At 39.9% G+C, this 27,451-nt stretch overlaps 1 protein-coding gene across 2 annotated transcripts; it reads left to right on the forward strand.

The window, feature by feature from the left end:
* Positions 1–1,313: 1,313 nt before the first annotated feature.
* TGDS (TDP-glucose 4,6-dehydratase) lies at positions 1,314–20,290 on the forward strand. 2 transcript variants are annotated; one of them, XM_004273660.4, is made up of 13 exons: positions 1,315–1,463; positions 3,431–3,497; positions 4,549–4,617; positions 5,835–5,925; positions 9,006–9,148; positions 11,365–11,463; positions 12,429–12,488; positions 13,833–13,876; positions 14,483–14,648; positions 16,071–16,129; positions 16,883–16,980; positions 18,201–18,425; positions 18,647–20,290. In XM_004273660.4, the coding sequence occupies exons 1-12, from the start codon at positions 1,378–1,380 to the stop codon at positions 18,269–18,271; spliced, it is 1,053 nt and encodes a 350-aa protein (XP_004273708.2). In that variant the 5' UTR covers positions 1,315–1,377; the 3' UTR covers positions 18,272–18,425; positions 18,647–20,290. The 2 variants fall into 2 exon arrangements, with proteins under 2 accessions (XP_033291037.1, XP_004273708.2); XM_033435146.2 differs by lacking the exon at positions 4,549–4,617 and having other exon boundaries at positions 1,314–1,463.
* Positions 20,291–27,451: the final 7,161 nt, after the last annotated feature.

The raw sequence follows: 27,451 nt of genomic DNA on the forward strand, positions 1-27,451 counted from the left end.
TGGGGAGATGATAAAGGGTAGGGAAGTCTGGTCAGATAGAACAGTAAGTATTCACTACAATATATTTTGGTCCTCATTCCATGTTGGTACATTATTTTTAAAGGCTATATATCAGCCCATTGCATTGAAGAAGTGAGACAATACTAGTAGGCATTTAGATTGTATCCAGTTTTTCATTATAGCAATGAACATACTTATGTTTTTCTGCAATTATCTATATTATACATCATGAAATTTGGGGATCATAGACTGGTGTGTACATTTGAACTTTTCATTATGTTACCACTTGGCCCCCCAAAATGGTTGTAACAAATGACACATCCACATATACTGGGTATTCCCATTCTTCTTAGACTTCACCAGCACATTATGTGGAAAACAAAAACAAAAAACCAAGATATTTATTCATCTGAATAAACAGTATTTACTGATGGTTTATTCTGTACCTGGCCTGGTCCTGAAGCCTTGGGATTATAGCAGGAAACAAAACAAAGGCCCTACCTTAATGGAACAGTAACAATGAGCAATTCAACATAAATGTTGAAGATGGCTATGGAGAAAAATAAAGAAGGGTAAAGTGGCTCAGCAGGGCTCGGGTACAGCTTGCTATTTTAACTGGAGTGATCAAGGAGGGACTCTCCACTAGGGTGGCATTCAAGCTGATACCTGAGGGTAAAAACTAGGCAGACATCTGAGGAAAGTGCACCCAAGCCCAAGAGAAGAAGCATGCCTGGGAAATGCAAGGAAGACCAAAGCAGGGCAGGGAGGCTGAGGCAGGGTGGGCAGTAGGGAGAGAACAGTAGGAAAGGATCTAAGGATAGGATCTAGGTAACATCTTTACCACGACTGCAAGCGGCCCGCACTGTCTCTAAATGGTGCCGACGAGAAAGTAAAAGGCCATTTTGCAATTCCAACCTCCCATCTCCACAGTTTGCAAGAAGAGAACTAAGAGAACTGGAGTTCTCAGCTCAACCGGTGAGTAATCTGTGGAGATCGCTGTAGTTCAAGAATGAAAAGAAGGTAGTCATTCCTAACTCCGACCACATGTGTAGCTAAGTAAAGCCTAATCCACGGTGGTGTCATTTGCCCCGGAACCTTTAAGACCCTACTTTCCCAGCCTCCCCAGCCACTCCAATCCTCCGAGGCGTTGGCAGAGAAGAGCTGCGCCTGCGCAGTGGCGCTGCGCGGACCGCACACCCGGAGGCCCCGCCCAGCCGTCAGTGGGCGGGGACAAGTCAGCCCGAGCTCCGGAAGCGACCGCTGCCTGCCCCGTTAACGTGTCGGGGGAGGGAGACGCGTCGCAAAAAGTCGTAGTGGAACTTCCCTACGATCTACAAACGTGGCGTTTTACGGTTCCAGTCCCTGCTGAGCTGGGAGATGTCGGCTGCGGGACGGCCCGAGCCCTTGCGTCCTCCCAACGGCTTTGCGAAGCGGGTCCTGGTGACCGGGGGTGCTGGTTTCATGTAGGTAACGGCGCCGCTGGCAGAGTAGTGGCTCCCCAGAAACCCCAACCTTTCCCTGCGCCTCTGCTTGCCCTTGGTAATTTGGGATCAGCTTCGGGGATCTGATTGACAGGGGGAGGGTCTTAACGCACGACTAGGATCATCCCACTTTCTCTCCACTTCCCGGCCTGCGAAGACGTGCGTGGCTCCTTTGAAACGACGTCTTTTAAACGCCTCCCAAACTAAGCAGAAGTGCTGTGGTACTGTCCACCTTTCTATCTGGCCCGAGAGGTACCTGTCACTCTTCTGAGTGCGCCCCCTTTGCAGTAAGCTTCTCACCAACTGCCTCAACCCGAGCCAAGGGCCCACGATACACAGGCCTTGGACATATAGGCTCCATGAACCGGTTTTGGGATTATAAGGGTTTCATTTATTCAGCAGACTTAAAAAAATCCTCTGTCGGTGTTTTGACCTGTACTAGTCGTTTGAAGCCTTTTTCCCTCTCACACCCATATTTAATCAGCAAGTCTTCTCTCACTCCTTCCGAAGAGACCACTTCTCACCCTCCTCCCCTGTTCTACCCTAGCCCCTGTTAATGTCTGCTTTTGCCTAGACTGCTACTGTAGCCTCCTGATTGGTCACACTGCTTCTACTCTTGTTCCCTTAAAGCCTGTTCTCACGCACAAGTCAGTGTTTATTAAGTAAATAAGTGCGTAATTTCATTCCAAAGATTCCTGTCGGACTTAGAATAAAATGTAAACTCTTTACCATGTCTGGAAGACGCTCAGGTGTCAAAGCTCAAACCGGATCTCCTGTCCTTCCACCTCTTGCTTTTCTGAGCCTCTTGCAGTTCCTGGAACCCAGGAGGCTAGTTTCCCCTATTTTGAGGCCTTTGCACTTGCTTCCTCTTTGCTTAGGCTGTTTGCATCTCTCAGTTCAGATGTTTACGCAGAGGTCACCTCCTCCCAGCCTTAGCTGAGCACCCTATCTAAAATAGCCCCTCTCCCAATTAACACACTTATCACTACCTGAAACTATATTGCATATTTGTGTTTACTTGCTTATTGCCTGCATCCCAACCCTAGGATGTAAACCGAGTGAGGGCAGAGACTGTGGTTCCCTCAACACCTGGAAGAATGCTTCTCTCCCCCATTAGTATATTAGATCACCTCTTCCAATCTGACAGTGGTTTGGAGGAGGGTACCAGGCAAGTTTCACTTAATGAAGAGGGGAGTGTGGGCATAAAAGGGTGGAACAGTGCTGGTCCAGGAAAGGTACGTCCTAGAAAGTTCTGTGAAAGGGCTGTCAAGTACAAACTCTGAATTCATAATTTGTTCCTAGGAGCCCAATGTTTTGGTGTATATGATAAAAATCTGGTGGAGCATCTCACTGAGAGATGCCTCTGGCTCCATTTCAGGGTCCTCTAAAACCCTCTGTGCCACTAACTTCAGGATGGTTTCAGCAGTTCTTAGCCTTGGAAACCTAGGTTTACCACTTTACACCACCAAATTCTTATACCAAGAAATAGCAATTGCAATAGGCTACTGTGAACATGGACAACTCCTATGCTCATAACAGCTTAATTTTTACATAGTTTATACCTGCAGTCTCTGAAAAGGCACATTGTCATTTAAGTCCATCTGCAGTGAACACCACCCATTGTATTTATGATACTGCTTTACTACCACGCTCAAAGTATGCATGGACAGCATCATTTGGTTAATTATTTTCTTATACCCAGGACCAGTAAATTCTCTCTTCACCATAGTGTAAAGGGAGTGTAAGACTTTGTATATCAGTACTGTTGAGAAGATTAATGAAAAGTGTGGATGTGTATGTATTCAGCATAGTTATATCATTTCTGTTATCTTGCAACAATTTGAAGGTATCTTTGAATAGTTTCCTAATATTCAACAACTTAGGATAACGTTTGAGAATTTAAGGAAAAGGTTAAATTTTCTGCTAACAAGATACGCTTTTCTCTATAGTGCATCACATGTGATTGTCTCCTTAGTAGAAGATTATCCAAACTATATGATCATAAATCTAGACAAGGTAAGTTTTATAAAAATGAGCTCTGTGTTTAAAAAAAAAAAAAAGAGCCCTGTGTGCTGATACTTATTTATATTTTAAAAAAGTATTAGAATCCTGTCCTGCTGATATCTTAGCTTTTTATTTAGTCATTTTAGCAGCTTAGGAGCCTATATAGTCATGTGTTCATACAGTTTTAGATCTTACATAAAGTCTTGAAACTTTTAAATTTGTTATGATAGCCCATAACGTAAAGGTTTTAAGTACAGTATTTTTACTAAAAGAAAATCTTCACTCTGAATTCAGTATTTAGTGTAATCTTGTGATTGTTAACCTTTTTTGGCATTGAGATACTCTGATTATTTTATTATATGATTTGATAACTGCCACCTCCTGAAAATTATATATTTATTTTAAAAACTAAAGTGCACGTAAATTAATTTAGTTTTGAGAATTTTTCTGTAATAATTGGAAGTTCCCTGGAGATTCTGAAAGCCATGATTGGTAATCACTGTGTTGTTGACTTTGAACACAAGATACAATTAGTTACCTTAATTTTATAAAACATAATAGTAAAAAATATAGAGAGACAAAAAATAATCTGTAAGTCTTAATAATTTTCGCCTGCCATAATATCATGGACAGTAATTTTTTCCTCCATCTGTATACACTGATTTACCAACAGTTAACTCAGGAAGAAGCATAATGAGTTACAATATGTGTAACACAGGTGTAATTGTATTCAATCACTAATTCCTTTTCAGTAAGGAATGGTGAACTCTTACAGCCCCCAGTGGCTGAAGGCAAATCTGGGCAGGAAAATTTTTTAAAGGAGAGGCTTATAAAAATTAATTTTTTTGTATTTTGAAAAGGTAAAAACTTACATATTTTTGTTTGTTTTTTTTTACTTTTAAGATATCAGAAACTTCTAAAAACACTGAGAGCAAACACTTTAAGAAGACACGTTTTTGTGTTATGATCAGAAATCTATAGTATTTTAAATAAATTGATATTTTATAGGAAAAGCTGTTATCACTTTTTGTGTTGTTTTTCCCCCATCCTTACTTATTTTAAGCTGGATTACTGTGCAAGCCTGAAGAATCTTGAAACCATTTCTAATAAACAAAATTACAAATTTATACAGGTATGGAAGTATTCTTATATAATTATTTTATACTGTGCCTCTTTAGTCATTTAGACATTATATCTTTCTACTTTGTAAACTTGTGTAATATGGGCTTGGAAGCATGCTTATTAAAGACGTTTTTAATTTCCAGTAGTACCATGTGCTATAGAGAATATTACTTGTAGATTGATACTGCATATAAAGCTACATGTTATTTTTGGTGCCTTGGCAGATCTATGAGTAGCTGACTGAAATTCCATGGTGTGTGATTTTTAGGTCCTCACTAGCCTTCTTCATAAGGCCTTGCTGGTATTTAAAGAGATTTGTATAAAGTAGGGTATTACGTGGGCCAGTCAGTAGTCAAAAACCCCACCATACAAGCCCATGGTAGTCCAAAGTATAAACCAAGCAGCCAGGTCGCGGTACGCGGGCCTCTCACTGTTGTGGCCTCCCCCGTTGCGGAGCACAGGCTCCGGATGCGCAGGCTCAGCGACCATGGCCCACGGGCCCAGCCGCTCCGCGGCATGTGGGATCTTCCCGGACCGGGGCACAAACTCGTGACCCCTGCATCGGCAGGCGGACTCTTCAACCACTGCGCCACCAGGGAAGCCCTGATTTATGTTTTTTAAAGTGATTCTATAAACTCTCTTTTTAACCACAAATCTTAAAGAATATACTAAGCAAACATTTCATAATTTTTTTCTTCTATCTCAAAGTGTCTCCTTTAGTCACTGAAGAATTGTTGAGAATACGTATTTTTAGAACTAAACGTACATATAACATTAAAAATACTCATAAGTTTACTTAGTTGTGGTGAAATCCATCATTCCAGTTGTTATACTTACTTTGAATATATTTCAATAGTGGTTATCTCAAACTTTTAAAAGTATGTTTAAATTTTTTCCTGTTAACATAGTTACCTTAGGTTGGCAAGAATGTTAAGAAAAAAAGCTGGCACAGTCCACAGAAGTAGTTGGTGCTCAAAAAAATACTGTTTTAGACACTTATTTGCAAAAACATATTTTGAATTGAATATCTGGTATCCTAGGATGCTGAAGAAATACCTCATTACTGTATTTGACCCGTCAGTTGAATTTTCAAGATATTCTCTTTTATACCTGGGGGAGGGGATTAATTTTTTTTCTTATCATGTTTTTGTTCATGAAGTAAAATGGTTATTATGGTTGGGAGTGCTCAATGAAACTTAGATTTTTCATGTTTGTTTTTTTATATAGGGTGACATATGTGATTCTCACTTCGTGAAACTACTTTTTGAAACAGAGAAAATAGACATAGTACTACATTTTGCTGCACAAACACATGTAGGTAAGCATTGTTTAATGATGGGCAGATGTTTTTTTCCAGTGGCTAACTAGCCAAAATCAAGGTCCAATAATGGGGTTGAACAAGTAGGTACTTAATGTATGTGAAAGAACATATACCATGTTTTACCAGAAAAGCCCATAGTCACTCTGTCATCTAGATACTTGGTGCTATTCAGATCCCTTGTGTTAGCATAGGGTAGAATGTAACCTTGAATGTTATCTTAAAACTGAGTTTAGCCAAATCCAGAATTAGTGATTACTTCTGGGGAAATGGGCCTTCAGCTATATTTTTATGTTGTTTTTCTTAAGGTGGGTGGTAGATACACAGTTGAACATTATATTGTTATCTGTACTGTTTTGTCCTAAGATATCTTCTAATAATTGGTCTAACATTTTATATTGTGAAATGTAATATATATTCAGAAGAATTTAGAAGTAAGGTTAAATGAATAATGATAATGTGAATACTCATGTAGCCATCACCTAAACAAAAGAATGTTCCTGAACCCTCTTTAGTAGTAGTATTACTACTGCCTTATTACCTGATTTTTAAGTTATAATTTCCCTTGGTGTTCTCTGCAGTTTTACTGTCTCTGTATTTATCTCTAAACAGTATAGGTTAGTTTTGCCTGTTTCTAGATTTTATAAAAATGCATATATAAAATAACATGAAGGTTTTTGGTCTTGCTTTTTCATCCTTGGAGATTCATCCATGCCGTTGGGTGTAGGTGTAATTCGTTCCTTGTCAGTGACATACAATATTCCATTCTAAGTATATACCACAATTCCTGTGTCTGTTTTACTCTTGATGGACATTTGGATTGTTTGCACATTGGAGCAATTTTGAACAATAGTACCATGAGCATTCTTACACATGCATCTTGGTACACATAAATACACATTTCTCTCAATATATAACTGGAATTGTAAGATCTGCACACTTCAACATGGAGATAATTTCCAACTGTATTCCAAAGCAGTTATACCAGTTTCTTCTCCTGCAGGAGTATATGAGGCCTTCTGTTATTCTAGATCTCACCAAAGCTTAGTTGTGTCAGTCTTTTCCATTTTTGTCAATCTGAGTAGTGTGTAGAGTGGCATCTGATTGTGCTTTTAATTTGTATTTCCCTGATTACTGATGAAGCTGTGTACTTTTTATATGTTTATTAATAATTTCAGTTTCTTCTTTTGTGAAATGCTGTTGAAACCTTTTGCCCATTTTAAAATTTTTAAATCAGTTCTCATTGATTTGTTGGAATATATATATATGTGTGTGTATATATATATGTGTGTGTGTATATATATGTGTGTGTGTGTGTGTGTATATACACACACACACACTGGATACTAGTCCTTTGTTATGTGTATTATATATATATCTTCTCCCACTCTGTGGCTTATTTTTTCATCTTTTTGCTAGTGTGTTTTGATGAACAGATGTTCTTATATAAATTCTCAGTGAATTTATATATCTTTTATGGTATGGTGAATGCTTTTTGGGTCTTAAGAAATTCTCTTTTACCCCAAGGTCATGAAGATATTCTTCTGTGTTATCTTTGAAAAGCTTTATAGTTTTGCCTTTCACATTTAGATTTGTAATCCATCTGAAACTCATTTTTATATGCAGTATTAGATAAGAATCCAATTTCATTTTTTTCTATTTGAATGCCAGTTGGACCTCTACCACTTATGGGAAAGTTCACCAGTTTCCACTGCTCTGTCATGTATCAAGCATCTATATGAGTATCTGTTTCTCAACTCCCCATTTGTGTTATCTGTCTGTGCCTGTGCTGATCACACAGTATATTGACTAATGTAGTGTTTTCATATCTGGTAGAACAAACCCTTTTACTTGGTTAACGATAAAGTGGTTTTCCTTCCAACAATTTATGAGATGCTTACCAGTACTTCCTGTTGTCAATCTTTGGTGGTTTTATTATATTTTTCCCTGATTATGAATGATGTTAAAAACCTTTGCATTTGTTTACTGGATTATCCTCCTCCCTTTCCTATTTGTATATCTCTTTAGAAGGTTTCTGTGTAAGTCTGTTTACCATTTTCAAGTGGGTTGTCAGTTTTTTCCTTACAGATTTTTATAAGTCCTTTATATATTCTGAATTCAAACCTTTTCCACTACCTTTTTTCCAATCTGTGATTTGCCTTTTCACTTCCTTTCTATTTTATTTTATCTCATCTCATCTCACCCCACCTCAACTCACGTCACGTCACCTCACCTCACCTCAGCTGCGTTGTGTGATCTGGGTTCCCCAACCAGGGATTGAACCCAGGCCTTTGGCAGTGAGAGTGCTAAGTCCTAACCAGCAGACTGCCAGGAATTTCCCTGCCTTTTCACTTTCTTAATGATATCTTTTGATGATTTGAAATTCTTCATTTCAGTGTAGTCCAGTTTATCAGCCTTTTCCTTTATGGTCAGTGCTCTTTGCGTTCTGTGTTAGAACTCTTTTCCTACCTCCAAGGTCATGCAGATATTCTCTTATATTCTCTTCATAAAAGTTATTGTTTTGCCTTCTACATTCAGATATTTTCCCCATATGAATATCAGTTTGACCCAGCACCATTTATTGAAAGAATCAACCTTTCCCCATTGCCACCTTTGTTGGAGATCAAGTACCCATATATGCATGGTTCTGTTTCTGGGCTCCTGTTCTGTTCCATTGGTCTTTGTCTATCCTTATGCCATGACCACACTGTAATTACTGTAACTTTATAATAATTCTTGATACCAGCAAAGCAAACCCTCCTACCTTTTAGTTCCAAAATTTTTTTAAATTTAAGAGCATTTTAAATTTTAGATGTATCATTTCTTTTTTGAATTAAAAAAAAGTGTTTCCTGCAATATAGCACTGATAGTTCTCTAGGTTCTAAGAATTCACATGTACTATGTAATTTGTGTTTAAAGAAATCATAAGTAGCAATGCACCTTATGTTATTTTTAACACCATTGCAGTTGTGGTGAATGAAGAAAAGTGAATAGAGCTTTCCTTAAGCCTGAGTCTACTGTTTAATATTTGCTTTGTCCCTTGAGTGGAATTCTTCTAGCTTTTTCTTCTTTTTTTTTAGATCTTTCATTTGTCCGTGCCTTTGAGTTTACGTATGTTAATGTTTATGGCACTAACGTTTTGCTAAGTGCTGCTCATGAAGCCAGAGTGGAGAAATTTATTTATGTCAGCACAGATGAGGTCTATGGAGGCAGTCTTGATAAGGTGAGCTTAGAAAATGACTGTTTCGGACTTCCCTGGTGGCGCAGTGGTTAGGAGTCCACCTGCCAATGTAGGGGACATGGGTTCGAGCCCTGGTCCGGCAAGATCCCACATGCCGCAGAGCAGCTAAGCCTGTGTGCCACAACTACTGAGCCCATGCGCTACAACTACTTTTTTTTTTAAATAACTTTTAATATTTATTTATTTATTTATTTATTTATGGCTGCATTGGGTCTTTGTTGCTGCACACGGACTTTCTCTAGTTGTGGCGAGCGGGGGCTACTGTTCATTGCGGTGCGCAGGCTTCTCATTGCAGTGGCTTCTCTTGTTGCAGAGCACGGGCTCTAGGCGCGTGGGCGTCAGTAGTTGCAGCACGTGGGCTCAGTAGTTGTGGCTCACGGGCTCTAGAGCACAGGCTCAGTAACTGCAGAGCATGGACTTAGTTGCTCCACAGCATGTGGGATCTTCCCAGACCAGGGCTCAAACCCATGTCCCCTGCATTGACAGGAGGATTCTTAACCACTGAGCCACTAGGGAAGCCCTGTGCCACAACTACTGAAGCCTGCGCACCTAGAGCCCTTGCTCTGCAACAAGAGAAGCCACCGCAATGAGATGCCTGCACACCACAATGAAGAGTAGCCCCCGCTCACCGCAACTAGAGAAAGCCCGCGCGCAGCAACAAAGACCCAACGCAGCCAAAAATAAATAAAATAAATAAAACAGATATTATAAAAAGAAAATGACTGTTTCACCTACTTACCCCATACCACCATACAAACCTGTCTTATGAAAACCTACTCTGGACTTTTTTCATCTTCTGATTATACACACTTACGGGATTCCCCAGAATATTATTCCGTTGTGTCTTCTGTTCAAATCAAATAGTACCACCCCAAATGGGGAACGACAGCCTAGTCTGGTACAAATTTATATATGTAATTTGACCGACATATTTTGCAAGCGAGCAGCAGCTTTTCCCTGATCACCCAGTCTTACATCATGAATGTCATTCCCATGGGCCAAAGCATGTGTAAGCTACGCTGCAGCATAAGGCCTGTCTCCCTTCTCTTCCACTCAGCAAAGCATATTGTACTGTCAAGGAGTGAGTGTGAAATTGTTGTAGAAACTGGAATCTGTTCTCCTTTGTTAATCATTTGTAAACATTATACTTTTTATGCAAAGAGAGGCTCCATTCTCCAGTCTGTATTTTTCATAGTCAGTGTTTACGATGACCTCATTTTGTTTTGTTTTATTTTTTAAATGCATTTATTTACCAAAACACGTACATAGTGGGAAAAAAACCAAGTAGTTTGAAAAGACTTATAATGAGTAAAAGCAGACCCTGACCACTTCTCCTCAGTGCCCAATCCCACTTCTGAGGAACAACCATTTGCAAACTCTCTTTGCAGTTTTTATCAGGTAAGCTTGTACTCCTGTCAGCCTACATCAGATCTGACACAGTAGCCAGAATGCTTTTTAAAATATAAGTCAGATCATGATATTACTGTCATCAAAACCCATCAGTGTTTTGACAGTGGCCTTCAAGGTTCCACATGCTCTGGCCTCTGGCTTTCAGACCTCATCTCACATTTCTCTTCCCTCACACAAGCCTCCTTGTAGTTCCATTGGACACAGTCTGTCTCAGGGCCTTTGCACTTGCTGTTCTGTCTGTCTGCCTTACAGGGTTGTTATGAACTTAAAAGAAGTTACTGCATGTAAAGTGCTTAGAAAAATGCCAGGCACATAGTTGGGTTTCAATAAATTTTTTTTTTTTTTTTTTTTTTTGGCTGCGTTGGGTCTTTGTTGCTCTGTGGGCTTTCTCTAGTTGCGGCGAGTGGGGGCTACTCTTCCTTGCAGTACGTGGGCTTCTCACTGCGGTGGCTTCTCTTGTTGCGGAGCGTGGGCTCTAGGTGCGCAGGCCTCAGTAGTTGCGGCGTGTGGGCTCAGTAGTTGTGGCTCATGGGATCTAGAACGCAGGCTCAGTAGTCATGGCTCACTGGCTTAGTTGCTCCACGACATGTGGGATCTTCCTGGACCAGGGATCGAACCCGTATCCCCTGCATTGGCAGGATTCTTAACCACTGCACCACCAGGGACGTCCTCAATAAATGTTTTTTAAATGTACTGATTTACATTTCAAGTTTGTAATATGTTCTCCGATTTTTCTACTTAGAAAGTATACCTTATACTTATTTTTTAATATGTCTTTTTAAAATTAGGAATTTGATGAATCTTCTCCCAAACAACCTACAAATCCTTATGCATCATCTAAAGCAGCTGCTGAGTGTTTTGTACAGTCTTACTGGGAACGATACAGGGTAAGAACTGACCTCAGAAACTCTAGAATCACTTTTCTTTGGACTTAGGTGTTAAAACTCCAAGTTAGCATTAGCAACATTTCATTTTTAGGATGGCAGACATAGATTAAGAAAAGTTATATATTAAGGAATTTTAAAAACTGATTTCCAATATTGTGTGGACAAAGCAGGGGCCTGCTTCTTCTTATCCAGTTCATCATTTAAAGGAATAATTTATGTATATATTTTTTTCTGCTTCACTAATAGGTAGAGTGTTACAGCTAGAGTGAAAAGCCCTGTTGGAATGTCCTGATTCCCAGGAGTCCTCTGAGTGAAGGAAGACAGTGGGAGGGCAGATTCCCTTACCAGCCACTGCTCCTCTCGGCCCCTCATGAAAGGGAGATAGATTTACCCCAGTGGCTGTGTCAGTGTCCGTGCAGGAGCCTTGCCCACTATGAATCATCAGCTGGAACCCCTGCACTTGGCTTCCCACTGATCTTCCAGAGTTATTAGGGACTGGGTCAGAAAGGCGAACCAAGGGATTGCTTCAGCTTCTCTAGCCTTTTGTGTTCCAGTAGCACTGGTCTTTTCCCTCCACGGATGCTCTTTTTATTTGTAAGGGTTGGTCCAACAGAGAAAGCCAACTTGAAGTTTAACATCTCAGGTGGTCTCTGAAAGAATCAGGTAGAAATGTCCTTAATTTCCTGCTATCAGACCTACAAACCCGCCTCCATCTGTATTCATCCTTCCCTTGTCTCAGTGAAGACACTATTCCTCTTCTTCCTTTTGGAACCTCTGCCTTTATCTGAATCCCGTCCTCTCCTGTCTTTTCAGGAACCTTACATTAGAAAAAAAATCCCTTTGCTTCTGTCCTTAAGGTGTGTGGAATTATTCAGTCAAAAGTGCCCATATGTTAAAACTGCTTATCTTTAGATAATCATTATTATTGGACCCTTCCATTACCTTCATGTCGAACTCTCTTTAAGTTTCCAGTTGTCATCACACGAAGCAGTAATGTTTATGGACCACATCAATATCCAGAAAAGGTACATTTTACTTTTGAATTCCTGATGTGTTTTAGTGATTGTAACTTCTCATTATTCAAAATAATCCCTCTTCAGTTATTTGTCCAAAGAATTTATGTTGCAATTAAGCGTAATTATAAATACTTTATAGGCCACATGCAAATCTCATCATGTTTAGAGTTTGAAAACTTGAGTTTAAGTCTCAACTTGATACTCAGCAGCTGGGATGACCTTAGGTCCTTTGAGCATTGTCTTTAAATCGACGGGTAATGAGAATACTTAGGAAGGATTTTCAAGAGTCCAGTGAGATGATGTATGTGAAAATGCCTTGTACTTTGCAGGATTCTAAAACACTATAGAGTACTCCCATCACTACTGTCACACCAGTGAAGACTCCTTCCTAGTATGCAGTCAGACCATATGTCAGGCTGTACAGAAACGTAGACACTAGTTAGAGAGTGATGCAGGAAGCTTGTACATAAACTTGTCTTAAAGGCAGCCGATTAGCTGTTCCCCAACTCCTCTGTATTGTTGCAGGCCTGAATGTCATCCAGAAAGTAGTTTAGCAAATAAAGAAATGTAGTTAAAAGGCGGAAAATGTGTGTGGTTGATTCTGTATCATTAAGCCCTATGTTAAGTAACTACTAGTCTCACTGCCTAAATTTACTTATTTATTTATTTATTAAAATTTGTATTGGAGTATACTTGATTTACAATGTTGTGTTAGTTTCAGGTGTACAGCAGAGTGAATCAGTTATACATATATCTCACTGCCTAAATTTAGAGCTGGGTTTTCTCACTTCTTAGCTGCTGGTTGCCTTGATCTGTCTGCCCAAAGGAAAGGGCCAGATCGTGATCTGTTGATATTAATATATATTTGGCTTAATTTTTTAACACTTACTATAAATTTAATAATTTCTTATCTCACCATGTTTGACACAAATTTTCTTTGAATCCAGTGGCACTGGAATTACTTTTTATTAATTTCACAAGCACTTATTGAATAAGTACTGTATGTAAAGTAAAAAGTATATGATTCCTGCTCGTATGAAATCAACACAAAAGTGAGCTTGCAGTGAGAGAAAACTGTTCAGGAAGATTTCTTCTGAACTTTTTCACTATTTATATCATTTTATCTTCATTTTTATCTAGCAAATAACTCGTATTTGTGAATTAGAAATGATCTTACAGTTCTTTTACTTATCAAAATTATAATAAGTGTTTCTTGAACTCCTGATAAGAATTAGAATTCGCCCATAAGTGTATTTCTTAACAATAATAATCTTTTAATCTTATGATGAGTTCAGGTTTATATTAATGAATGAATTTCCAAAGTCTGAAATGATAATTTAAATATTCTTTTAGGTTATTCCAAAATTTATATCTTTACTTCAACACAACAGGAAATGGTATGTTATTTACCTTTGTACCCATGTTTTTCTGGTATGCTAGAGTATTTAGTGTCAGTGTTTCTTGAAAATCATAAAGTGTTAGAGTTGGAGGCCTTAGGATTTAATGTCCCAACAAACTTAAGAATTCCTTCTACAGTCAGTGTAATAGTTTAAAAAATAATTATAAAGTATAATTCATCTTTATAATTTGATTACTAAGATAATTTTAATTCTTAAATAATCCATCCTAAAACTTTGAGTTATAGCATTAAAATTTGTCATCTATCTTTATATAATTTTACTTTTTCAAAAGATTTAACTGAACTGTAGATAGTCTTCAAAGTGAACTTAAGGTATAAAATTGATGAATAAATATTTCTGCAGGGGTCACTTACATGTTTGCCGCTTTCCTAGTGAGCACCCACAGTGGGTTTGGAGGTCAGTTAAGAATTATGGATAAAATCTGGAAGTCATGAGAATTTGTATTTTCAGTAAGAGATGTGTCTAGGATCTTCATGGGAATTGCCTTCTCTGGAATTGTACCCAATCATTGCCTTACCCTGATTTGGGAGAGCTTACTTTTTTTTTTACACTTTATGATTCCCTTTCATTTCACCTTTTTAGCTGCATTCATGGATCAGGGCTTCAAACAAGAAACTTCCTTTATGCTACTGATGTAGTAGAAGCATTTCTCACTGTCCTCAAAAAGGGAAAACCCGGTGAAATTTATAACATTGGAACCAATTTTGAAATGTCAGTTCTCCAGCTTGCCAAAGAACTAATACAACTGGTATGTATATATTATAAAAGGGTAGTATTTTCAAAATTGTCACTAAATTAGTGGCAGTAATCACTAATTTTGTCAAAATCAACAATTTACACCTTTGAAAAGTGAACCGGTAAAAAAAGGAACTTCATAATTCCATATGTATGCAGAGATGTGTCATTATTTGAAACTGCATCACTCATTTAGTCGCAGCTTTTCAGGAAAACAATTCCACAACGTTAAATGTGCATACCCATTGTAAGACATATTCAGTTTCAGAAAATCGAATGTTAAATTGTGTGTCCTAGAATCAAGGAACATTGATATATAGATAATAGTTATGAGTGTTTTTATGTACTAGTGAGCATCGATTATAAATCTCAGGATTCAGTAAAAAGAGCGACTGAACGAATGGAAAAAACTTGTTTTCCTTTACACTACTCACAGAACACTCTGTCCTCCAAACGTGTGAGTTTTCCACGCCCAGCAATTCTCAGACACCAGCTCGGTGTCCTACTATTTAACTCTGTTCTGACATTATCTATCTGGAGATGGTGTCAGATCCCACAGGTTAAGGGCTCAGTCTCACAAGACTGCCCTCACTTCACACGTCAACCCCAAGACCTGGCTGTCACCTGTGCTTTTGATCAACGAGGTATAAGTCTGAGGTAATTTGCTACAGGGCCTCACAGAACTTAGGAAAACAGTTTACCCACTAGATTACCAGTTTATTACAAAGGATGGAGGAGATGCATAGGGCAAGATCTGAGGGAAAGGGTGTGGAGCTTCCTGCCCTCTCCGGGTGTGCCGCCTTCCCAGCACCTCCGTGTGTTCAGCAGCCTGGAAGCTCTCCTCTTGGGTTTTTATGGAGGCTTCATTAAGTAGCCATGATTGATTGAATCATGGCCACTGATGACTAGTTCCACTTCTGGTCCCCTTCCCCTCCCTGGAGGTGGGGGCAGGGAGGCTGAGTTCCATCTCTCCAATCACATGGTTGGTTCCCTTGGCAAGCAGTCTTCATCCTTAGGTGCTTTCCAAAAATCACGTATTAACCTGAACTCTGGTGTGGTTGAAAGGAACTTATGAACAGCAAAAGACACCTTTATCTCTCATCACCAGGAAATTCCAAAGGTTTTAGGAACTCTGTGCCAGGAGCAGGGATGAACACCAAATATATATTTATTTTAAATCACAATATCACACTGAGTAATAACCAAAAGCCAAAAAATTTCATTTTCTCCTATAGTTTATATAATGTGTATTCTCTCTGAGCTTCAGATGGAATTCAGGTTATAAAGTATGGAAAGTGTTAATAAAATGCTATTCGTCTTAGCTGTCTTCCCCACTTGGAGGAGGTTGTTTTTCTTGTCTTTTGAATCAGTTGTTGAATACCATTTTCTGGTCTCACTTTATAATTTGACTCGAAGGTCTTCTCCATTTTGACAGATCAAAGAGACCAATTCAGAGTCTGAAATGGAAAACTGGGTTGATTATGTTAATGATAGGTGAGTAACAAGTTAAAATATTGGGGAAAGGTTGTGAAATCTTAGGTACTTATAAGATTTTAAAATGTATGGACTTAGCCAGAAAAGTTTACCTTTTTTGAGTTTTCTGCTAGAATGTTTTTTCCTGATAATAAATGTCATAACAATAAACTGTAGCATTATTATTAGCTGTGTGACTTAAAGAAAGTTATTGACCCTTTCCAAGTCTGAGATTTCCTTGAGTGTGAAATAGGGATAAAAATATCTTGCCTATGGAAGTATTTTAAAATTTAATTTATAATGTATATAAACTACCAGACCCAGGGCATGGAACATGAGTCCTAACAAGTTTATGTGTATTTATTCATTAATTCATCAAACATTTAGGTATGAGACATTGCATTCATACCTAGATTGTGGTTGAAATGAGAAAAGGGTAAGCCACAGAGAGGGTTAGGCTTCCGGGTTATAGAGGATTTTTAACATATACTTTATTTTACAAATATATAAGTGTGTCAGCAGGGAGAATTTTTTGAGAGAAAATTTGAATTATGGACACACATTATTTCTCTCAATATTTAAATTTGTAAATAGGGAATTTCCTGGTGGTCCAGTGGTTAGGACTCCACGCTTTCACTGCCGAGGGCCTGAGTTCAATCCCTAGTCTGGGAACGAAGATCCCTCAAGCCATGCAGCAGGGCCAAAAATAAATAAATAAATACATTTGTAAATTTACATCCACAGTATCATTTTAAATCTGTTTTGTTTTCCAAGACCTACCAATGACATGAGATATCCAATGAAATCAGAAAAGATACATGGCTTAGGATGGAGACCTAAAGTGCCGTGGAAAGAAGGAATAAAGAAAACAAGTATGTTATGAGTTGATCGTTTGCGGGAGGGGGAGAATCAGGAAAATGTTAAGGCACAGTAATTTATGTTAGGACGCTACGGACAGTGTTGCGGTGAATCACTTTCACTTTTCAAATGTTTACATTTAATGTATTTCTAACGATAGTAATTAAGTATCCTGAATTTCATAGGCTAACTTCTGATTAGGCTTCCTTTGTCTTACTAGCATTTGTCAGATGCCTATTTCATTGATTCTCAGATGCACATTTTTTCACATCCTTGAGAGGTATGTGTTTTACAATCACTAGTGTCTTATTATCTCACCTTTTTTTCTTTCTTACTAATATGTAAAGTAATGGTCCATCTTAAGATCAGGCATCTGAGGTTTGGTGAAATAGAGACAGTTGCCATCTTTGAGCGTCTTGAGTCTTTTTATACTGAAACAAATAGGAAGCAAATTTAGTATGTGCAGAAATAGCCACTAAAATAAGTGTATATATAGTCTGTGCATATATGTTAAATTCTGCTTAGAAATGTACTCAAGAGAAAAGATACCCAAGTGTAGGAAAAAGTCTCAGTTCAGAGCTTGACATACAAAATATTTGTGTTGAATTTGAAAAAGCAAATTCAGGGACTTCCCTGGTGGTCCAGTGGTTAGGACTCCGTGCTTTCACTGCTGTGGGCCCCGGTCAGGAAACTAAGATTTTGTAAGCTGCGCACACAGCGCAGCCAAAAAAAAAGCAAATTCAAAGATAATTTATTATTTTTCAACTAAAAAAACTTTATTAATAGGATAGCAACATAAAATAATTTTACATATTAACAAAAGGAAGTTGACATCATCTCACTGTGCCTATAATGCAGTATTGTGATGTTTACATGAACAAAATACTACACTTTTTTTCCTATGACTTTAAAACCAGTACAAGTGACTTATCTCCCTTTCCCCCTGAATTCCCTAAAATTCGAATGTTTTAATACTTGTACCAGCAAATTCAGTATTGAAGGACTTTTGAAGTTCAAAAGAAAAAAATTGTTGATTTTTAAATCTACATTTTCAGGTGATGAAATATCTTCTGATTAACATCATTGGTTAGTTCAAAATCAAATTGTTTTCGTCATTAGGCAATCCTTGCCTACACATTAGCTGATGGGCAAGGCTTTTCTTACTTAGCAGGAACTCAGTAAATATTGGTTAACTGATGTTTGGTTTTTTATTTTTGTCTTTTTGTTTTATCAGTTGAGTGGTACAGAGAGAATTTTCACAACTGGAAGAATGCAGAAAAGGCATTAGAACCCTTTCCAGTATAACCACCGTTTGTATAGTCGGGACAGTTTTCAGAGAAAGAAGAAACTTATCCTACCTCAACAAATGATATGAAATCAAGCGACCAAATGAAGTGTCCTCTTCATTTGGAATTAGATTATGACTTTTTGTATAAAATTCAAATGTAGGGCTTCCCTGGTGGCGCAGTGGTTGAGAGTCCGCCTGCCGATGCAGGGGACACGGGTTCGTGCCCCGGTCCGGGAGGATCCCACATGCCGCGGAGCGGCTGGGCCCGTGAGCCATGGCCGCTGAGCCTGCGCGTCCGGAGCCTGCGCTCCGCAACGGGAGAGGCCACAGCAGTGAGAGGCCCGCATACCAAAAAAAAAAAAAAAAAAAAATTCAAATGTAAAGTGCCTCAGTCTTTAGAAGAGGTTCAGTATTAGCATAGGATTTAAATATCAAAATTCTCTCAGAAACCTTCCCTCCTAAAAATTAGGAACCAGTAAGCATAGAAAGACTCTTCTGTAGGTGTGGGCCAGGAAGGAGGAATCTCCTGGTTCTGAGAACAAGGACAGGTAATAGCTCTGGGCAGATGACAGCCTTCGCTGGCATTGAACTCAGCTTCCCATCCTTTCCCACTGCCTAGACAGTCTCTGAAGTTTTTTAGGCAGTATAGGATGAGCCTTTTACCCTAATTTATCTTTTTAAGGTCTGATGTGCTACAATTGCTTTAAAAATGGAACAAATGGAAGCATATCTAGCACTTTTTATTTGATAATTTTGTACAATTAAGTTAAATATTTTTTGAAAGAAGGATGTCGTTTTTATATTTTCAAAATTGGTCATTGAACTATGTAAGTAATCTTGTATCAGAGAAATTTTATCATGTATTTACTGTTTAAAATGATTTTATTTATAAAATTATCGATACTTTATTAATGTATTATGTGGCTTTTTTAAAAGTAATGTATGTTTTTGTTTTGCTGTAAAAAATTTTTTTAAATACTTGATTATCATGTATTTTTAGTTCCTCTCTTCCCTAAAGACTTTAAGATGATTTGAAAAGGTAACTGATTAGATATTACATTCAGAAAAGGGAAAGGGTCAAAGACTATGCCCAGCTTTCTGGCCTCAGTGTGTGACTGGTGCCTTGTTTTCTCTGTGGAGTAGGAAGCAAGGTTATTAACTCAGAGGTGGTTGAAGGAGGGCGATAGGAGTGGCATAATGGCCTGGGAAAAGTGTAGTAAGCAGATTGAAAATTAGTAAGGGGATTTGCCAAACAGGAGTGAAACACAAACTGAGGCCGAACACTGTAATTGCAGAATTCTGCTATGTGTCGAAATAGATTGAGCCAGAGCTGGGCTCAGTGTGAGGCCCAGGGACTAGAGTTGAGTGAGATCGACTGAAATGATGGTCCCCTGGTCTTAGGTGTGTAGGGAAGAAATGCTTCTTGGAGGTAGTCTGTAGCTCTAGAGAAAATGGAGAGGGGAGAGGGCCGAAGGGAGCGGGGGTACGATCTCAGGGAGGCAACTGTAGGAAGTTACAGGCAGAAAATGGGAGCAACTGAGAGCAAATAGTCTTTGGTGGAGTTTGGTCATTGAGGGTAGCTGACAAAATAAAAACACTTGTTCTGTGTCATTTGTTCTTGCACATATTTTTGTGATCCTTCAGGCAGTGAAAATACTCTGTATGATAATATGATGATGTCCATATGTCAATTTACATTTATCCAAACCCACAGAATGTATATATAACACCAAGAGTGAACCCTAAGATAAACTGTGTCCTTGGGGTGATTATGGTATGTCAATTTGGATTCATCCTTGGCTAAAAAAAAAAAGCACCGTTCTGGTGAATGATGTTGATAATGAGGGAGACTATGCATATGTAGGGACAAGGGAGTACATGAGAAATCTCTACCTCCCTCTCAATTTTGTGATAAACCTAAAACTCTAAAAAAATTGTCTTAAAAAAAAAAGAACAACCTTAGAAAAGAAATCAGCTAAGTTGAAAGCTTTTGGTCTCCAAGAGCCCTCTGAAAGCTGCCCTTTCCTCCCTGCTCTCTACTCAACTTGCCGCCATCTGCTTCCATTCCGCCTCCGCTGCAAGAGTTATCCCTGTAGTTGCCAGCCTCAGAAACCCTCCTGAGAAATGTCATCTACTCTCATCGCTTTAATTACCATCTTTTTTTTTTTCTTTTTCCAATTTCAATTCCTTATCTCTATGCCAGGATCTCTTTTCTGAGCTTCTGATCTCCAGTTTGAAATCAGTTTGATAGGGCCTCAAAAATTTAAACATAGAACTACCATATGATCCAGCAATTCTCCTCCTAGGTATATATCCCAAAGAATTGAAAGCCGTATCTCAAACAGGTATACTTGTACACCAATGTTCATTGCAGCATTATTCACAATAGCCAGGTGGAAAGTACCCGTATGTACATCTACAGATGAATGGATAAATAAGATGTGGTCTATACAAACAGTGGAATAGTATGATTCCACTTGTATGAAGAACCTAGAGTAGGCAAATTCATAGACACAGGAAGGATAATAGAGGTTTACCAGGGCCTGGGGGAGAGGGGGAAAGTGGGGAGTTATCGTTTAATGGGTACAGACTTTCTGTTTGGGATGATGAAAAAGTTCTGAAAGTGGATAATGGTGATGGTTGCACAACACTGAATGCACTTAATGCCACAGAATTGTACACTTAAAAATAGTTAACATGGTACATTTTTTAATGTATATTTTAGCATAATAATTTTTAAAAATGTGTACCTAGACCAACAGCATTTTTATCAGTTGCTAGAGCTGCAAGTTCCTGGACTCCATCCCAGACTTACAGAATCAGAAACTTTGGGGAGAGGGCCCAGTGATTCTGATGCACACTAACGTTTGAGAACCCTGCTCTATAATATGGAGAGATGAAGCCAGAGAGAAATGTGGTGGCCCAGTCATGGATGGCCTTGTCTGCCATGAAAAAAGTGCTTGGACCTCATTCTGCCAGCAAAGAGTTATTTTGGGATCTTAAGGAAGAAATCAACATCGTTAGATTTGTGAGATTTATCTAATTCCTATTTTCAAAACTAATAACGTGCTCATTACAGAACACTTGGAAAATTAAATCAATAAAAAATGCACACCAGCCGTTGTCTACCACTGGAGGATAACCTCTGCTAATGTTCAGACGTATGTTCTTCATTTCATTTCCTGGAACATATATGTACATTTTAAAAAACCAAAATGGGATCTTAATGGACGTACTGTTTGGGAGCCTGCTCTTTTTCACTAAGCAGTGTATCAGGAACATTTTTACATATTATGAGATCTTTTGCCATTTTTTTTGACTGCAGAATTTTACGTGTTTGATAGCTCATTCTGGCAACAGTATGAAAGATAAATTTAAAGGAAGGCAAGATTGAACTCCTGCAGGGATCCAAGGTACGAAGTTATTGCAGTCAGTCAGGCTGGTGATGATAAGGCCGGAAGCACAGCACTGCAAACAGGTAGCATCGGCGACAGACGTGGGAACTCTTCAGATTAAAAAAACTCGTTGATTGATGATACGTGGGAGGTGCACTCTCCTGGGGGGTATTTTAAGGTTTTGAATATCGAATTGGAAAGAGTGGAGAATGGTAAATCACGTTTGGGAGATGGTGAGCTTTAGGGATCTGTGGGATATCCAAATGGAAGTATTTAGCAAACAAACTCATGAATCTGATGTTCAAATTGGTGGGCAGGGTTTGAGATCTACAGATACATATTTGGGAGTTAAATGGCAATTAAAACCCTAAGAGGGGTTTAAATCACCCGAAAGAGAACCTACAAAATGACAAAGTTGATGGTGGGCGGCATGATTCATAGGCAAGCTATGAGAAATACCAGGGTTTTAATTGCAGGCAAGGAAGCCAGGGAGGAGATTAAGAGGAAATCGTTTTTAAAAAATAAATAAAAATAGAGAAGTAGAAGAGAACAGGAGGAAATAACACCACAGAAGCCAGTGGGACAGACATATAATAACAAGCAGGTGTCCAGTTGAAGTTCAGTAAGGCAAAGACTTGAAAAGCACCCACTTGCTGCAGCCACGCTGCAGGCAAATTTTCTAGGGTCGTTTTAGTGGAGTGTGGGGTGAGGGAGAGGGAGAGCATCTGGATAATAAAGAATTGAGTAGTGATTAGGATGGAGGAATGGAGAAATGGAATTCAGACCAGTCTCTGCCCTCTCTCTATTTGCTTAAAAGCAGGACATAAAGTTGTAAAGATGTCCCCCCTTCCCTCCCTACCAGGAAGGACAGAAGTTAATCCCCAGAGACAACTGTACACCCTGATCAGCCCACAAATAGCACCAGAGGAATCTACGTAACAAACTTTACTAACCAGTTTTTTTTTATTTGTTTTTTTAAATTTAGTTTTGGCTGTGTTGGGTCTTTGTTGCTGCACGTGGGCTTTCTCTAGTTGCTGTGAGCGGGGGCTACTCTTCATTGCAGTGCATGGGCCTCTCATTGCAGTGGTTTCTCTCGTTGCGGAGCATGGGCCCTAGGCACGCAGGCTTCAGTAGTTGCGGTACGTGGACTCAGTAGTTGTGGCTCACGGGCTCTAGAGCACACGCTCAGTAGTTGTGGCACACGGGCTTAGTTGCTCCGCAGCATGTGGGATCTTCCCAGACCAGGGCTCAAACCCGTGTCCCCTGCACTGGCAGGTGGATTCTTAACCACTGCGCCACCGGGGAAGTCCGCTAACCCGTCTTATCTATTAAGATAAGTTCCCCTTATCCATTACTTTCCCTATCTATATATTTACCTTCCCACAATTTGCTACCCTAGAAACTTGGTGTTTTTCTTTTGTCTTGTTACTTCTCTACAAATTTATTGTTCTTTTGTAAGATATAAGCCCCAGTTCCAACCACCTTTTTGAGTTACTCATCACTGGGTACTTCCATGAGTATATGCAATGCATAGGTTAATAAACTTCTGTTTGCTTTTCTCTTGTTAATCTGTCTTTTGTTAGAATAATTTTCCATCCAGGGAACCTAAAATAATGGGTAAAGGGAAAACAGATTTTTTCCCCCTCTACATCCCCAAAATTCTCTTTATAGGTTGTTTTTTCTTTGTCTTGTTTTGTTTTGTTTTCCCTGTACCAGGCTCCAATAAAGGTCCACACATTACTTTGGGTTATGTCTTTTTAGTCTCTTAAATATAGGGCTCTATCCCCATCTTTTTGATTTTGTTTTTCATAACATTGGTATGTTAAAGACAGCAGGTCAGATGTCTTAGAGAATGTCTCATACTCTAGATTTGTCTAGTTATTTTTTCATGGTGTCATCTAACATATTTCACCATTTTCTGAATTTCTTATAAACTGGAAGTTAGGTCTACCTAGAAGCCTGAGTAGTTTCAGGGCAAACAGTTTTTGGCAAGAAGCCTTCGTAGGTGATTCTATGCACGTTGTATTATAGGACTAGGAGGCCCATAAAAACTGGCTGAAGGACTTCTATTTATACTGACGTATAAATGATTCCTAGCAGGCCCTTTTCTGAACCCAGAGTTTTATCAGGAGACAGTGAATTGAAAGCAATTAGGCCTCAAGATTCTCAGAGTAACATTGGCATAAGATTTCTTCCTGTGCTGGGGGAATGGGCCAGGTTAGTGTAAGTAGCAAGGTTCTGCATTAAGGTCAAGAAGGCCATTTGCCTCAAAACCCAACATCCCCAAAGTGCATGTGGACCATAGATTTAAAAGAACTGCCGTATTTCAATAAAGCGGGTCGAATATAGGGACAAGCATGGTGCATTGTGACAGCCCTGGCCTGGGGGCTCAGAACAGGGTTCTGGTCCCACCTCTGTCACCAAATGACTGTGTAACACTGGGAATCATTAGCCGCTCTGGGCTTTTATTGACTCACACATAGGATAGAGGCTGCTGTCCCAGGTGATCAAAATGAGATCATTTTGTAACTATTACATAAGCACCGATGTGATTGCATGGCAGTGTTTATTTCTTGTGGAGACAAGAAAAAAACACTTTGACTTTACTTCTCACATTCCTTACGGGGCAAGCAGGGGAGACTCAGTCACTCCCAAGTCAAAGCATTCTTCTTTTTCCAATCACCCAATCATTATTAAAGGGCAATAGATTAATAGTCTGAACAGGACGCTTCTGTGTGTGGTGCGGTGGGCTCCTTCCTGTCCCTCAGGGAAGCTCTGGACACTGGACCATCTGTGTGAGAACACGTGGAGCTTCAGCGCCTTCTGAATCCTATGCAACCTTGTGTCGTTGGGGAAAACTGGGTGTAGTCAATTTTCCAATTGCTAATGATGGAAAGGGGCTGGATAGTTGAGTGGGAGAATCTGGGGTCAGGGCCCTGCTTACTGTCCCTGTAACCTAGGAGAGCCCTGGAGACATGCCCTGACAGCTCCACCTGCAGGACAGAGGAGACATGTCCCAGGAGGCCTCCCACTGGGGGAGCCTGAGCACAGGAAGCAGCAAAACTCAGCTCTCCCTCTCACTGCATCCCTCCTGCCCACAAACGTCCTCCAGAGAAACTCCGGCCTGTGTGTGCAAGGAAGACAGGGGAGAAGGGTAGAGAAGAGCTGACTTGTCGCCAAGCATCCCGAGTAAGTTGTGTCAGGAAGTGGCCAATGCTGGCACACGGAGCTGGGGGTGTAAGGATACAACAAACAGGACTAGAGAAGTGGATGGAAGCAGGGTAGAGTCAAGAGTGCGAGGCACCTGGGAGGTTGGAGGGCCACAGGACCAAATAACACAGGTGCCTCTGTGGCCTCCTTTTCTGGTCACTTAACACCATCTTGTGCATCTTCAGTGGTGCAGAGGGAGAGACTGATTTATTTCTTGGTTCTGGCTTTTTTTTTTTTAATTAACAAGGGATTTAGGAAAGTCCTGACTTAAGTTTATTCTGCCTTATTTCTTTGGGTGAATAACCAGGCCTTACCCCTTAATCACTGGATAGGGGTTGGGGGGGAAGATGGAGTAGGGATGCAGTTGGGAGGCTGGCCCAGTTCATCCAAAACGAGAGACAGGGCTTCCCTGGTGGCGCAGTGGTTGAGAGTCCGCCTGCCGATGCAGGGGACACGGGTTCGTGCCCCGGTCCGGGAAGATCCCACGTGCCGCGGAGCGGCTGGGCCCGTGAGCCATGGCCGCTGAGCCTGTGCGTCCGGAGCCTGTGCTCCGCAAAGGGAGAGGCCACAACAGTGAGAGGCCCGCATACCGCAAAACAAACAAACAAACAAAACAAAACAAAACAAAAGACAGGCAATTAAGCCGAACGCCCAAACCTCTGAAACTCAAGCTCTGGAGTCCAAGTTTCCTGGCCTTTAGGGCATTGTTGAAAATCCACATGGTTAGTTAGGCTTTTGCTTGATGGATGTGGGAGGATTGGATTAGCACATAGGAAAAGCTCTGTAGGTTGTTCTTGAGTATAATTTACTTAATTGTTTCTGGCCTTGTAAGTATACCCGGAGGCTTAATATTGATGTCTGTGATTCAGCAAAAACAAAAACCAATAAGGTCTTTATCGACTTGTGGTTTAATGGCTTTAAATAAATTAACTTCTTTTGGATCAATTCAGTATACGGATGATATTTACAATCTATTACCTTTTTAACACTTCTCCCCTAAGTTATAACTTTAATATATATGTTTTGGAGAAATCACTTTCTATCTATCAAGAAAGAAATTATTTCTATACGCAGAGAACTTCAAAAGGCATAAACATGCCCATAAAAAAGCATGTATAGGTCTTCCCTGGTGGCGCAGTGGTTGAGAGTCCGCCTGCCGATGCAGGGGACACGGGATCGTGCCCCAGTCCGGGAGGATCCCACATGCCGCGGAGCGGCTGGGCCCGTGAGCCACGGCCGCTGAGCCTGCGCGTCCGGAGCCTGTGCTCTGCAACGGGAGAGGCCACAACAGTGAGAGGCCCGCGTACTGCAAAAAAAAAAAAAATAAGAAAAAGGGGAGCTCCCAAGCACACCTACTGAAGGGCAACACCTGCACAGCCTCATAACTCACAAGAATGAATGAGCTCATAATTGGTGGATTAAGTAAAACGTTTCCATTATTAAGACATGTTTCTATTTGTGTTGGACTGTTTGTTTTCTTTATATCTCTCAGAACACAAAACCTTTATTTAGCTCTTAATCTCTGTTACATCTGGAAGGTTTTCTAAAACCTGTTTATCTAGAAAGTTATGTAAATCTTCCACTTAAGAATAGCAGTCAGAATATCTTAAGGGACTTGAAAGATGAAGAGAATGTTATTGTTGTTGTTAAGACATTTATTGAACGTCAACCATGTAATGTGTGACTGTGATCCCAGCTCATGGGTTTATGACCTGCATTAATGCGGGTTAGTGCCCTGGCGGATCCTGGTCCCAAAATGCTTCAACTTGTCTCCGTTAGGCTAAGACAACCCCGTTTTCTTTCTGGAGCACTCACTCAGAGGTCCAGCTTCCTGCTCTCCTATGTTGAAGGGGGTTTAGAGCCCTTTTTTTCGTCCTTTTTTAAATAATGCCAGCGGAAAAAAAAATTTAATACATGAACAGAAAACACTAAAAATCATCCGGAATTTTAAATTAACTACAAACTCTTTTTAGTCCTTCTGAAAGAGTTGCTTATTGACAAATCAATAGATGTCAAGAAGCATTTCTTGAGAACCCAAAACGTTTCTGGCACAGGGCTGGATGATATAAGGCATAGAAAAGGAACAGGAATCTCAGTCCAGACCCTCAAAATAGTTCATTCTCTTGTTAGCGAACATAATAAAAACAAGTATAGTCAGAGCCTATGGCAGTGGTGATGAGTCACCACTGAGAGGATGAAAAGGGAGGTGTATTATCATTCATTGGATAAACGTGCATTGAGCACCTACTGTGGGCTCTCTGCTTTGCACATGGGTAGTTTTCTTTTTTTAATTGGGGTATAGTTGCTTTACAATGTTGTGTTAGTTTCTGCTGTACAGTGGAGTGAATCAGCTCTATGTATACACAGAATGGATGGAGACCTTAAGGAGGTGACAGCAGCCAGTCGGGAAATATAGATGGATAAACAGATAAGGTGCGGGGAAGTACCAAGTGGAAAGAACATGGAAGATTTCCTGGGGAGACAGGAAAAGCTGATGCTTGAACCCATTCCTGAAGGAAGAGAGCGGCCCGCAGGGGGCGCTGACTGAGCACGAAGTCTATGCCTTGTGCCACAGGCTGAGCGCCGTACGTG

Source organism: Orcinus orca, chromosome 18 (genome assembly GCF_937001465.1).
Source record: "Orcinus orca chromosome 18, mOrcOrc1.1, whole genome shotgun sequence".
Classification (NCBI taxonomy): Eukaryota; Metazoa; Chordata; class Mammalia; order Artiodactyla; family Delphinidae; genus Orcinus; species Orcinus orca.